This window comes from Oncorhynchus masou, chromosome 32, assembly GCF_036934945.1.
Source record: "Oncorhynchus masou masou isolate Uvic2021 chromosome 32, UVic_Omas_1.1, whole genome shotgun sequence".
Taxonomy (NCBI): Eukaryota; Metazoa; Chordata; class Actinopteri; order Salmoniformes; family Salmonidae; genus Oncorhynchus; species Oncorhynchus masou.
Genome location: NC_088243.1, coordinates 59,803,566 through 59,817,831, shown reverse-complemented (window position 1 = coordinate 59,817,831; position 14,266 = coordinate 59,803,566). Strand labels below are relative to the sequence as shown.

At 42.8% G+C, this 14,266-nt stretch overlaps 1 protein-coding gene across 10 annotated transcripts in view; it reads right to left on the bottom strand.

The window, feature by feature from the left end:
* Window positions 1–28: 28 nt before the first annotated feature.
* The window catches only part of LOC135526342 (disks large homolog 3-like), a 146,918-nt gene continuing 132,680 nt past the window's right edge, over window positions 29–14,266 (bottom strand). For 7 of the 10 annotated variants that reach the window (XM_064954641.1, XM_064954639.1, XM_064954642.1 and 4 more), the window contains 11 exons: window positions 8,727–8,841; window positions 7,184–7,360; window positions 7,011–7,086; window positions 6,203–6,302; window positions 4,618–4,659; window positions 4,243–4,293; window positions 4,017–4,118; window positions 3,712–3,884; window positions 3,472–3,581; window positions 3,267–3,358; window positions 29–3,129 (listed from right to left, as the gene is read on the bottom strand). In XM_064954641.1, coding sequence (XP_064810713.1) covers window positions 3,023–3,129; window positions 3,267–3,358; window positions 3,472–3,581; window positions 3,712–3,884; window positions 4,017–4,118; window positions 4,243–4,293; window positions 4,618–4,659; window positions 6,203–6,302; window positions 7,011–7,086; window positions 7,184–7,360; window positions 8,727–8,841 — 1,145 coding nt within the window. In that variant the 3' untranslated portion in view covers window positions 29–3,022. Of the gene's footprint in view, window positions 3,130–3,266; window positions 3,359–3,471; window positions 3,582–3,711; window positions 3,885–4,016; window positions 4,119–4,242; window positions 4,294–4,617; window positions 4,660–5,440; window positions 5,487–6,202; window positions 6,303–7,010; window positions 7,087–7,183; window positions 7,361–8,726; window positions 8,842–13,179; window positions 13,493–14,266 lie in introns of those variants that run through there. The other 3 variants (XM_064954643.1, XM_064954644.1, XM_064954646.1) reach the window with 2 other exon arrangements.

The following is a 14,266-nucleotide window of genomic DNA, read 5'->3' as shown; positions in this document are numbered from 1 at the left end:
GGTGAGAATAAAACACATCGAAATCATAACCGAGTCACATTTTATTTTCAAACAAATAAACTCTTGTCCAGTCCAAACCGAAAACCCCAAACAAAAAAAGTTGCAGGACTGTGCTCCCTCATGACTAGGACAGGGAAGACCATTTGGCCCAGCATCCTGATAGGCTCAAACACCTTCAGTGTGACAGGAAGGAAACTACTGTACAATCAAATAATTCGCAAGCACTTACTGCACAGGTGTGCTGTCAAACAACTCATCACCCAAAAGGACAAACCAGGACCCAACAACCCCCCCCCCAGAAAAGCTTGCATCATCGTGTCTCTCACTGGAACAAAGACCCTCATCAATTATACACACACGGGCATTTAGGTTCAATCTTGTTATACCGCAACTTCAATGGAAAAGATGAAAAAAACCTAGTTATTTGGGCTTTATTGACATGATTGCTGACCGAGGTGTATAAATACCAGACATATTAAACAGTCAGCTGTGTTTCAACTAAAAACAGAGGACCAGGTTTAAATCAGATATTCATCAATGCTCCTCCGGGTTTCTGGAATATATTGTAGGTTGCTGCCTGCATCTTGTCTTCATTCTTTGAATCTATACACCATTTTCCACAAGAAATAACATGTAGACAGGCCCTACTTGAGGGAATTAAATTCCCAATGGACTAAAAAGTGTTCCAATAGGCAGCTGAAGATTTGTCTATAGAGAAATATCAACATTACGTCACATGTATGGAAAAATTTGAAACTATATCTCGGAATATCTGTTTACTTACCTGTCATTTGTGATCTATAAAAATGTTTTGTCCCAGTTTATTTCACATATGCATGAAGCACAGGTGAGGGGGATCTGCTGGCGGCATATTTACATTTGACAGCTACCACACCCTTTGAAACAGTCTGTAAGCAGTTTATAAATGGCTCTGTTCCCTTCGGTTATTCCCTGAACTCTGGTTTTGACACAGGTAATGACAGCTGGTTTAGCAGTGGTGCCTGGCAGGTGGGCACACCTGTTCAGAAAATGCCTGCATGTACAGGTGTTCGGGGGGGGGGGGGGCAGAGCGCAAGGGCATACAGAAGATGGTCTGGCTCTCAGGCATCTGAGGAAAACCCTTCCCCTCTTGCAAAAACAGTGGAAAATGAAATGTTCACAGGGTAGGGGGCCACAGTATTCTTAAACAAGTCAGACACGTCCCCTCACATGAACAAATAAACACAGTGCCAAGATCTGCAAAGGAAGATTTAGCAGGTTATTTCAATCCTGTTGAATCCATAAAGCCAACTCAGGCAAGGGTTTACCACAGAAGTGGTCTTCACGAAACTTCACAAGATATGCTGATCTATTATGTCTATTAAAGAGTTCAATGCAAATGCCTTTCAAATCTCTCAAACCATTCAGTCAGTTACTCTTTCATTCACATTTAACATCTGTGAACTCTTAAATTTGTCCTTTAAAACATGGTGTTTGTCGCAGGGGAAATTATATCGGTGCGTTAGATTCTTGAGCTGACTGAGCTCGCCCCAGATATACCATTGGGTTCATAACACAGTGGCTCAAAACATACCCAGAACAAATTTAAAAAACGTTATAGATACAGAGCATATAGGTTTTAATCAAACCCCTCAAGTGTTATTATGGATGGGGGGGACAATCCAAAAACCAGTTATATTGACTCTTTAATTGTTAGGACATCCAATACAATTTGTCTTGTTCTACCCGTTTTAAGGCCACCTTCAGGGTGGCATATACAGGACAGTACCATGTGACCAATCAATCAAAAAGAATCATCTTGGAAGGCAGAGAGTGTAATAGGGTGGTCTGCTGCTCAACATGGGTGAGGGAGCTATGGCTGCCCAAATTGGAATCCAATAAATTCTTAACTGACAACAGGAAAAGGATAAAAATACAGGGGGAAGATAGGAATCCACAGAGGTGAGATATGCGTTCGGTCTATTGCACTCACAAGTTGGACCTCCTGGAAGTTAGGAGGACAACTCAGAAAATAAAATAAATTTCCTGTTTGTTTTCCTTTTCAATTATTTGTAGCTTCCCTCACAAAGTACAGGTAATAATATAACAATTTGTATTTGATGTAAGGCAGTTTGGTGTTTTGCAGAGAGCCCCGTTACACTTCTCTACCCCCACCCTTTACACAGAGCAGCTAAAAATCACAAGCAAAAAAAAATCCCACAAAAAAAAACAAAGGAATGAAATCTAACAGCCCTCCAAGTAGACAATTCTAGTGAAATGTAAAATGTCGTTTTAATATGTAGTAAAATCTCAGTAGGATTTGTTCATTTACCTTGTGATTTCATTATATAAATGTAGATTCATAACACATTTCTTTCATTTGTTCTGCCTCCCAAGAGGTCTTGATCAGCTGCAGCAGCACCAACAACTGGCAGCTGATCAAATCGCAAGCTGGTTTGTGATAGATCACCAGTCTGTAGGCTTCTCCACCAATTTCTTCAGTAATTATAGACAAGAGAGAACTCCTCCAACAGTACCATCAGCTGGGCTTGATATTATTCAGTCCTTGTAGAAAAAACCCTTCCTAAGTGGTCTTTGCTTCTCTAGTGTCTTTTTTAAATGTGATTTGATGAACATTTACAAAGTGTTCCAACTTGTGTGATTAAGTCTCCATTCCCCTGCAACTTCCCCTGAATCCCAAACTCCTCCTCACCTCGGCATCGTCTGTAAAACATTCTGATTTTCAACTGTCAGTCCCATTTCACAAAAGAAGGATTATTTGTCCCTTTCCCTTTTTTTTGTTTTAAAATGACAAATTCATTCGGAATGGCATTTCCAGTCTTAAATGGATTTGCTGAGAAACTCATGCAGGGGTGTGCACAGTCACAGTAATGGTGATAAGACTTTCCATTTGAGATTAACATAATGATGACACTAAAACTTGATATGAAACATATCGGCAAAAAAGGGGGAGGGAGGAGCTATTTGGGGGATGGTCGGGGTGTGGGGGGCTGCACTGACACAGAGGGGTATAGCTGGGAGCTCAGAGCTTCTCTGAGGAAGGTATCCAGATGTAGGGGCCCGACTGTTCCTCGATGATCATCTTGATTTTGTTGTAAATTTCCTCTAGAGAGTCACCCTGTACAATGGCTGGAGACGGACAGAGAAGTAGATATCATGAGTGCATCGATGCATTAAGATTCCTACTTGCCCTACAATACGCTTCAAGCGTATCAAAAATATGTATAATCTGCGATGAACCTAAAAAAATAAAGTAGTGGACTTACCTGTGAAAAATTCTCCAAACTCTTGTTCCAGTTTAATTGCCTTATCAAAGATTTTATTGGATTGCTCAAATGTCTGTCTCTTATTCATCTCCCTACAACACAGACATGGTTGGTTAGTGTACAGTACAGGAAGTGATTGTTGTATGGAGTTACAGTAAAGAGAATCTTTTAACAGTTCATTAGATCCAAGAACAGACACACTTACATAAGAGTTTCAATGGATTTTGGTTTGATGAAAATTGCGATCGAATAAAGTTGTGCTTGTTGCAGTCGCTTTATAGCGTTTCCAGACACGTCCAGGATACAGTGTTTTCCCTTCATGAAGAGGAACGAGAGAAAGAGCACTTAAGTATCAAAATAACACATTTTCTCATACATCCCTTAACAATCAATCAGAAATTAACCTTGTGTATATTGCACATTTATGATGTGTTGTGCTCCCTACCCTCTCAGCCACTGCTCTGACAGACAAGATGCTGGTCCCATAGAGGTTCTCGTTGAACTGGCCTGCCTCAATGAACTTATTATCCTGAATGTCCTTCTCCATCTGCTCCCGTGAGCCCACAAAATGGTAGTCCTGGCCGTCCATCTCGTTCTCCCGCCGCGGACGTGTCGTGTCTGCACAGATCGAGGGACAGATTCAAATGACTGTTAGGGAGATGTCACTAAAACACGGGATATATATTTTCCACTCGTGTTTCTATAAGTGGCTGTGATAATGTGGTGCATGTTGTCAAGTGGTCTACTCACGAGGAACGCAGGAACCAAACTTGTGAGGGAACTCTGAGATCAGGTCATCGTTTACTCTGTCTTTCATTGGGCCCAAGATGATCACAGGCCTTGTGTAATGAACTGCAAACGAGAAGAGAGGGCGCAGGTCAAAACTCATGTCTGCAAACACTGGAATAAGATACCATTAATGCGTATCAAACCCCATCCTAAATGGAGGAGAACATCTAGTATATTGTATACTTACTCTCCTGTCGAATCACTGGCTCATATGAGAGAATTGTGTCTTCCTGACCCTCTGAATAGCAGAAAGACAACAGTTTGAGTAAAAATAAATATTCATTATAATCCCATGACAATGGATTACGAGATGTGGTTGATAGTAATGGAATGTTTAAAGTACTCTTTTCATAGTCACATTTTCCATAACAGCAGACGAAAGCGACTGTTTTGCTACTAAGTGCCTGATACTATCGCAGTCAAATGCCAGCTCACTACAGCACCGAGGACTAAAATAAAACATTGCTTTGGATACAGGTGTAATGACATGCCGCATGCTTTTCATTTAGTTGGATTATGTCCAAAATAAAAGCTGCAAAAAAAGGAAAATAAGGTTGCTTACTTGAGCTGCTTTCACTGTCGCTTGTGTTTGACGTCAGGCATTCTGCAAGGAGAGGAACATGTTTATGTTGGGAAAGCTCAAAGCTGGGCAGTAGTAGTAAAGCCACATCAAAATAAATTAGTTTTCATTTTGGTGAGGGAAAAAAGTTCACCACCAGTTGCCGGGCATCAAGAAGGAAAAACAAAGTCCCTTGTTGTCCCACTGCATATAACCCGATGAAAAGGAAAACGGACAGAAAGAGGGAAAAAAATGAAAAGAAAACAGTCTTGTTCTGCGCAACAGCGCTTTCTACACGGGGAAGTGGTTGGAGGTTTGCAGCAATAGGAAATTAAGTGTTTCCTTTCACAAAGTCCCAAGTGACCCTCCAGTCCCTTGCCAGTGTTTCCTATCGAGGGCTCTGTATCTGTCACACCAGATACAGTGTCGGGGACAAGCCAAAGAAAACAGTGGTGGTGGGCCTGTTAACAAGCATACAAGGGCACTGGGCAGTCAGCTCAGCTTGCTAACATGGAAAAGCAGAATATGAAAAGCAAACCCTGTCCAGTCAGTGTAGGGAGGGAGATACTTGGTTTCTCCAAGTAATCACTCTCTGACAATGACCCACTAAACTTTTATAGTAAATTCCCTACAGGGAAGAAGGAAGTCAGACAAGGTTTAACACTTGCTCTCTTACCCTAGGGCAGTGTGTGTGTGTGTGTGTATCAGTAAACAAGAGTGTGTGTGTTTGTCGCAGCCATTGCTAGCCAGGTCTGCATTGAACAGGCGTTTAGCTCGGAACTCAGGGGACAGCAGCTGCAGCGTGACAGTCCAACCACACACTTACTCAAACTCTTTGATCCATAAAAGTCATCGCTTAACCCTGGGAAGTCCTGAGTGTCCCGACAGGTGAGAGCAGAAACAAACAGAAGAGGCAGACAGGAAGAAGAGGTTAGTGAGAGCTGGGACAGGCCGAGAGAGAGCGAAAGAGAAAGGGAGGAGCAGTGTGCTGGCTGCTCGCCTAGAGGCAGTAAGGCAGGCCAAGATGGGGGGGACCAACACGAGGCACTGTGCTCCCTAAACTCTGAGCCCCACTCTACTCCCAGTGAAAGCCAAGGCCTTGAAATTACACACAGCCAATCCCATGAAGAATGGGGTTTTGACCCGTTAGTGTTTTTTAGTGCTGCCGTCCAGCTAATGAAATTCTAGTTCTCTGGGTCAGTAACTGAGGATGAGGATTGACTGGGCAGCAATGAATAGTGGGGGTCTAACAGGGCCTCTAGCAGCAGTACACAGTTACTGTGTTAGTGCAGCCAGCCACACACCTGCCCTGGCAGCCAGCAGCACACACCTGGACTCTCCACCAGTGGACAGACAGACGAACAGATACCAGAGAGGCCGACACCTGAACCACCGGCCTGGGTCTGTGTGGGTCCTCTCTGGCTGTGAGTGAATGACAGTGAGCGGGAAAAGACAGCACTGCCCACAGACAGACAGCCACGGTCTGGTCCCAGAGGTGAGTGGAGAGATTAAGCTGCGGGAAGGATGAAGCATGAAAGGAAAGCGCGAAAAGTAAAACCCCCTCATATCACACACTTTGGGTACTCACGTTCAGACTCCACCAACTCCTGCACAATATTCTCCTTGCTCTTGTAAAACTGGAACTTGCGTGAGAGGTTGAAGCTTTTTTTGCGCTTTACTTTGACTGGCTGCTTGGAGATGTGCGTGATGAGGGGAGGGGGGCGATGGGGGGATGAAACAAAAAAACAGAACAGAACGTTGTTGTTCAATGAGGACACCAAACACGCATGCAAAACAAAATAAAAACAGACAAATCTAAAAACAAAGAAAAATCTAAATGAAAGAATGAAGGCAGATAAATGAAGGCAGATAACCAGGGTAAAATGAATGGAACACTTATGCAAAGGGGAGATCATTTCCATGTTGATCCTAGAAACGGTATATACACAAGAGGAAATTGCCCTTCTAATGAGCGAGCATATCATTACAGGACCATACAGGTGTCACAATATTAGATGAAAATCATGTGAAAACAAGACAACCAATTAATACATTCACCAGTGAGAGCCTGCATTGGTGAACCAGGGGTTTCTTACATTGCCTGATGTAGCCTAAGACTTCCGATCACATTAAAAACACTAATTGCACTTAGATAGGATAGCGACAGGTCCCATTACTAAGCATCGAGTCAGTTTGGTAGCCCCTTGTCTTTAAAGAGAGCGAGACTGTCTAATGTAATGTATGCAAGTCTTTAGGTTTCTCCACTAGTTCTAATGAGCAGCTAGGTCCCTGCTACATGCTCCTGTTCCCACACTGCCTGCCTCGGGGGGAAGTGGGTCAGCTCCCTGGGTGCCCACTGCCAGGCAGAACCAGAGAGCACAGCCCCCCAGACTCACCCTGTTGGAATCAATCATGCCCGTCCTGGCATGGAACTTGACTGTTTTTAACCTCGCTCGCTCCTTCTTCTCCACCCTGCGTAGAAAAGACCCGTTTCAAATCTCTTACTGAGGCACTTTGAGAGTCACAACAGCAGCACATTTTGGGTGGTAAAATGGGGTGATGAGGTTACCTCTTCTTGCTTGGAATGACCCCGATCTGCTCGCTCTCTCCGTGGGGCGTGACCAGACGCGCCTGCCACCACTCGTCATCGGAGGCGTTGATGACATGCAGGATGTCCCCATAGGAGAAGCTCAGGCCCTGGCTGGGCAGACAGCTGTCTCTGGCCCGGTCATAGTCAAAAAGGGCTCTACACACAGAAAGACAGAGAGGGGGAGGGGTGTTTGTGTCAATCACTCAACAGCATATACAGTATTACTGCACCATACTAGTAACAGGTTTTGAAGTTTAAAACCCACTACATCACATGATGAAATGTGACAATGTCATTGCAAAACACACTGGCTTCTTCGTTGCCACAGTTTCCATTACTTCTGCTATGAGTCTGTCAGACAGGGAACAGATAGCTCTACAGGCTCCACTACTGCCACTAACCTGGCAACAATCTGACCTGGCTCTGCAGGACACGACGTGGTCCAGTGTGGCGTTGCTACTACCAGTGTGTTCTCCCTACTGGCTGCCCGGTCTAAAGTAATCAGCCTGCCCTGATACTAGCTACCTGCAGGTATCAAGTCTCACTGCCAGGTTACATGAGTGCCTCCCCTGACACAGGCATTCAGATTGGACCCTGGCTATGTGTGTGTGTGTGTGTGCACCTGAGAGGTCTCACATTCCAGAGGATAGGCTGGCTGGGGAGATGTCTGCTCTACTGCTGTGCATTGGAATGAAACAAGAGCCTTTTCCTCCATAACTGTATGCTTAGTCACCCACACAGAGGAAAGGATAGCTCTACCTGGCTGACAAGAGAGAATTACAGGGCATTAGTCATCCTGGTTTACAGTGTATAGGTGGTCCAATGAGCTACAGGCTTGTTGGGAGATACTGTTCTGTCATTTTCCCATTGTATCTTAGTTTGTTTATTGACCGTTTCTGCTTTGGACATCGAACTGATGACACATCGTTACACAAGTATTTTGATCTAGCTTGTGTTCATAGTAAGCCTTGGATTTGTAGATGCTTCCTTCTCTGTCAAGAATCGCCATCAAAACTGAAAATGTTGCTATTCTTGCAGGGGTTGTAAATATTGGGTTTACGTGACGCTGCACCACAGCACTTCGCTTGAAATATGTTTCCAGTTCTTGGGACATGAGTGTTACATCATAGAATAATCATTTTCACCTTGACCCCCCAGAACACATCCTGTTCTGACTCAGGCAGCCGCACTCATTACAGTGGGGGAAGCTGCCTGCCTGGCACATGTTGCTCTTCCTGACTGACTGGGGTTCCTTACAGTTTTGGCTTCATGCCCAAAATGTAATAACATTATGATACCAGTAGTACTTTTGCCAGCCATAGGCTGCAGCTATGTAAAATAGGTCATGTGTGGCATCCAACTGAAAAGCTTGCTCATCAAATTCATCAGATGAGCAGATACTTGGCGTACGATAGTCTCATCATGACCTACTTTGTGATGATGAAAAATCATAGTATTTGTGAGTGGTGTGCTAAACGTGATGATTTTGGGAGCGGTGTGTACTGTGCGTGTGTTCTGGTACCTGACGTAGAGGGAACGTTTCTCGCTGGTGCGCAGGGAGCCCGAACCAGAGCTCATGCTACTGTTCATCATCTGTTCCCTCAGGTCGTGGATCTTCGACTCAAAGCGGCTGTACTCTGCAGGGACACGGTGTTAAACGGTGTTAAAATTCACAATGTCACATACACAGTTCACCTCCCTTTAATTCTCACAGAATCTGATGAATGGTTGATTTACTTGCAGGGACCGACATACACAATGTGTAAATATTCACAATGACACACGCCTAAAATAAACATTGTTATTTGCTTCACTCTCCAGTTCAGAGGTTAACACACACGGCCTGAATCAATGTGAAGTGAACCCAGTCCTCTACCAGTGTCTCCTGGGTATTGTATGAGAGAGTGAGAGAGTATCACACTCGGTGCTCTGGTGAGCAGAGAGAGAAAGTAGGAGTCCAGGTTCAGTAGCGGGTTGTTTCAGCCCGATTAATTACCTCAGTACCAGATGGAGCTTCATCATGCATCTGCCTCACACGTCCACTAATATCTCATGTCAGGGCATTAATTATGCAGATTAATTAAATGGGTTCAACATGGAACTCTGGCATGATTTTTTGTTAAAGGAAGCTAGCCACTCCAACCCGTTTGAATGGACAAATATTTGTCCTTCCTGTATGGCCCAGGGAGGCAGTTGCAGAGCTGATATATGAATCCACCTGAGCCTCCTCATAAACATGCACTCATTAGGCTAGCAGGGCAGTGCAGTTAGTTTGTGGCCAGGCTGCTGGAACAAGCCAAGCAACCAACCCATAGTACACACTAGGCAACAAGAACCAAACCAACAGACGCAGCTAGAAAAACAAAGAACAGTGTAAATGGAGTGCCTCAACCAATGTTTGTATCTGTAGTCCAACACCCTGAGATATGATTAAAGGCTATTCCACAGTATATATATATATATATATCCCATTTAGCAGACGCTTTTGTCCAAAGCGACTTACAAGTCGGCTGGGGCCACTAGCGGGAATCGAACCCACGACGCTTGGCGTTGCAAGCGCCATGCTCTACCGACTGAGCCACACAGGACACAGTAATGGAATTACACTTTGACTCAGCTTTTTCACTTTAAAATGTATGCCATCGACATGGCACCTTGAGTTTAAAAAAAATAATCAATTTTGGTTATTGAACTACAGTAAGTGAAGTGGATTTACACCCGGAAACGGAATTACATCATGGGTCCCTGTGCTGTACTACGAAGAAATGCATCATTATGGATAGGAATGTCATTCTCCTCATGTTTTACAAGTTTGGACAGCACAGTAGAGGCCGATAAATTGGGGGCGATTTCAAGTTTTCATAACTAGTCCCAATTGGCATTTTTGGACACCGATTACATTGCACTCCACGAGGAGACTGCATGGCAGGGTGACCACCTGTTAAGTGAGTGCAGCACAGAGCCAAAGTAAGTTGCTAGCTAGCATTAAACTTATCTAACAAAAATAATAGACAGAATCACTAGTTAACTACATACACATGGTTGATGAGATTACTAGTTTAACTAGCTTGTCCTGTGTTGCAAATAATCAATGCAGTGCCTGTTAATTTATCATCGAATCACAGCCTACTTCGCCAAACGGGTGATGATTTAACAAGCGCATTCACACAAAAAAAGGACTGTCGTTGCACCAATGTACCTAACCATAAACATTAATGCCATTCAATCAATACACAAGTATATTAAAAAAAAACTGCATATTTAGTTAAGAAATTCATGTTAGCAGGCAATATTAACTTGGGAAATTGTGTCACTTCTCTTGCGTTCTGTGCAAGCAGAGTCAGGGTATATATATGCAGCAGTTTGGGCCACCTGGCTAGTTGCGAACTGTGCGAAGACCATTTCTTCCTAACAAAGACTAATTCATTTGCCAGAATTTTACAACATTGAAGGTTGTGCAATGTAACAGCAATATTTAGACTTATGGATGCCACCCGTTATATAAAATACGGAACGGTTCCGTATTTCACTGAAAGAATAAACGTTCTGTTTGCGAAATGATAGGTCATTAATACGGTCAAATCCGAAAACTAAGGATCGTATTTCTGTCTATTGTATCATAATTAAGTCTATGATTTGATATAGCAGTCTGACTGAGCGGTGGTAGGCAGCAGCATTCAAACAGCACTTTACTGCGTTTGCCAGCAGCTCTTCGCAATGCATGAAGCACAGCGCTGTTAATGACTTCAAGCCTATCAACTCCCGAGATTAGGCTGGCAAAACTATAGTGCCTATAAGAACATCCAATAGTCAAAGGTATATGAAATACAAATGGTATAGAGATAAATAGTCCTATAATAACTACAACCTAAAATTTCTTAACTGGGAATATTGAAGACTCGTGTTAAAATGAACCACCAGCTTTCATATGTTCTCATGTTCTGAGCTTGGAACTGAAACGTTATTTATTATTATTATTTTTTTAAATTGCACGTTCTTCTCCAACACAGTTTTTGCATTATTTAAACCAAATTGAACATGTTTCATTCTTTGAGACTAAATTGATTTTGTATTATATTAAGTTAGAATAAAAAAAGTGTTCATTCAGTATTGTTGTAATTGTCATTATTACAAATATTATATATATTTATAAAAACAAATCTGCCGATTTAAATCGGTATCAGCTTTTTTTGGTCATCCAATAAATCGGTATCTGCGTTGAAAAATCATAAAATCGGTCGAACTCTACAGCACAGTACAAATCAGCGGAGTTCAGTACAATATAGTTCAGTACAGCAGTGGTCACTAAAGCAGGATTCTGCGTTTTCCACACTGAAAAGGAAAGAAAATGCTGAAAAAGTATCTTGCTGTGTTTCGTAAACAGCAGATCTAAATAGCTTCTTATTGTAAATTCTGCTAGGCTTCAGTTTGCTCCAAATCATGAATGTAAAAGGAGTATTCACACTTTCAGTTGCACTTCTCCATCAGATTAAATATATTTGCTCACAACATTGGTCCACCAGACAGCGCTCTGACTGATGTGTAGGCAACTTTTCTCCAGTAATTTCCTTTGGTATAATTTTCCCTCCAGTATAAAGTTAAAATGCAAGATTTCCTGATGTTTTGCTTAAAGTTAAAGTAGCTTCACTGTTGATGTTGAGACTGGTGTTTTGTGGGTACTATTTAATGAAGCTGCCAGTTGAGGACTTGTGTCTAGTTTGAGAAACAGATGCCTCACAATGTACTTGTCCCCTTGCTCAGTTGTGCACCGGGGCCTCCCACTCCTTTCTATTCTGGTTAGCGCCAGTTTGCACTATTGTGGCAAGGGAGTAGTACACAGCGTTGTACGAGATCTTCAGTTTCTTGGCAATTTCTCACATGGAAGAGCATATATATATATATATATATATATATATATATATATATATATATATATATATATATATATAGTGTCTTGACTCAGACTGCTGTAACACACTTTGTTTGACCACCAGATGACAGAAAGAAAACAGTTATGAGCGGATCATAACAGTATGACAGTGGAAGGGAGGACAGTAGCAGGTGACCCAACTGTGGTTTGTGACTATTATGATTTCCCATTGTAGCCAATTCAGCTGCAGTAATTCCAGTAGTGATTTTTAATGGGGTAATTCTGTTACCAATTTGGTAACGGAATTACAAGTTTTAAATCACTTAATTCATAAACTAAATGGATATCAGTAAAATCACTATAACTCAATGGTAGGTCTACCATTAATTGTTACTTCTGTGAACTTCCACTATCTTCCCTCCCCGTGAGGGAGAGAAATGAGAAAATATCTTAAAGATGTGGGTTTTTGGGGGAGAAGGCTAGAAACAATTCCTCCGAAATCTAAATATAAGTGTTGGTATTAGTGCCAGAGATCTTTACATCAACAGTAGTGTGTTGATGTATTTTGTGACACCGCTTTAAGACTTTCTGGTAGATGTCTTAAACCCCTCTTCCATGTTTATCCAGAAATCCAAGCCTTTACTTATGCAAAAACAATTTTAGATGGAAAAGGGTTGAAAAATGGGTCTATGCCTTCATTTCCTCAAAATATAAACTTCTCGCTTAGGTTTTGACACCAAATTTGATATGCTCATATGAACGACATGTTGGTGCAAATGGGTCATTTTCGATGGAAATGCCCATAAGGCAAATTACATGTGGGGGTAAAACATTGACAATGCTGTTGGAATCAAAGAAGAAACAAGTGCAGATGTTCCACACTGACAGTAACGCACTGGACAAGATGCCATTCATTATATTGAATAATAACAACGATAACCTGCTGTTAGGCCTAACCAAATACCATTCCCTGTGAAGTCACCACTGTCGACAAATTAAAGTATGTGTCAACGTCAAAGGTTTCACTTTTAAAACAGAGTTGTTTTCAAACAAAATATTGTTGTGCAATGAGACCGACTCCCATCCCCGTAAGGGTTTTACTCACCTTAGAAATCAGTCATCAGCTGGTTGGAAACACTTTTCCTTTCCAACATGATAATGATCAGAGATCGTGCTCTAAAAGGTAAAGTTGGAAAAACAAAGAACCATTCCACCAATGATGATTTAGGCTATTCCAGGTTCTCAGTAAATAAACCCAGTCAGGTGTGAAAACAAGGTTAGGCAATTCTCTCCGGCAGTAGACCCTGGCCTCAACAGTACCCCCCCAGTCGAAACCCAAAGCAGAGAGAATTCAAAGGAAACAGAATCCACACCCAAGGCCTGCTGTGTAGTCTCCACCCTACCCTCTTTGGCTGGGGTTAACGATACAGGAGAATGACACAGCAAGGTGAGGTAACCAGACACCACCTGCCTGCCTGTAACCAGGGGCAACGCTCCTGCACTAATCAGGAGCCACCGAACAGCGGAAGCAGCCAGGCAGACAAGTCCACTTGGTTCTCAGGCACAAGGGAGGGGAGAGAAAAGGAACAATGCCGGAAGCAGGATATAAGAGGGACAACAACAAAAAGACTGAAGGAGAGACCAAGACAACACAGTGTCCTATAACACATTGTTAGGGAACGCTTCCCAGAGCAATGAAGGAGAGAGTGGAGTAGGTGGGGGCCCTCACTCCTAAAGGTCTGTAAAGGAGCACTGTATCTGTTGTCAGTTGTCCCTTAAGTCCTAACCACCAGAAATAAAGACATGGAGGGGCAGGACTAGCATGCAGCCTCTGCCTAGCTGCCAGGCTCCACAGGGAACAAAGGAAACAGCTGTAGTCTGCAGTCAGACAAGTGAGCAAAAAAAACTTGGTCATTTTTGTATTTCGCCTTCTTCTACTGCTTGTCCTCAGTTATGCTGTCTTTTTTGGGGGGGTGGGGGGCTGCCTGCTTCTCTCTTGATCCAGTTATGCAACAGTCCAGGCATGCATTTGTAATATGAGCCTACAGTGCATCAAAAGATTGTTATAACTAACCCAAGATGGACCAGAGCCGGTTATTTCCAATAGGAGCCAATTTATCATAGTGGGCAGAGCCAAGCACGAGCTAGTGAGATCCTGTTCGCTCCTTCTAGCATTTATTTGCATATGTTCA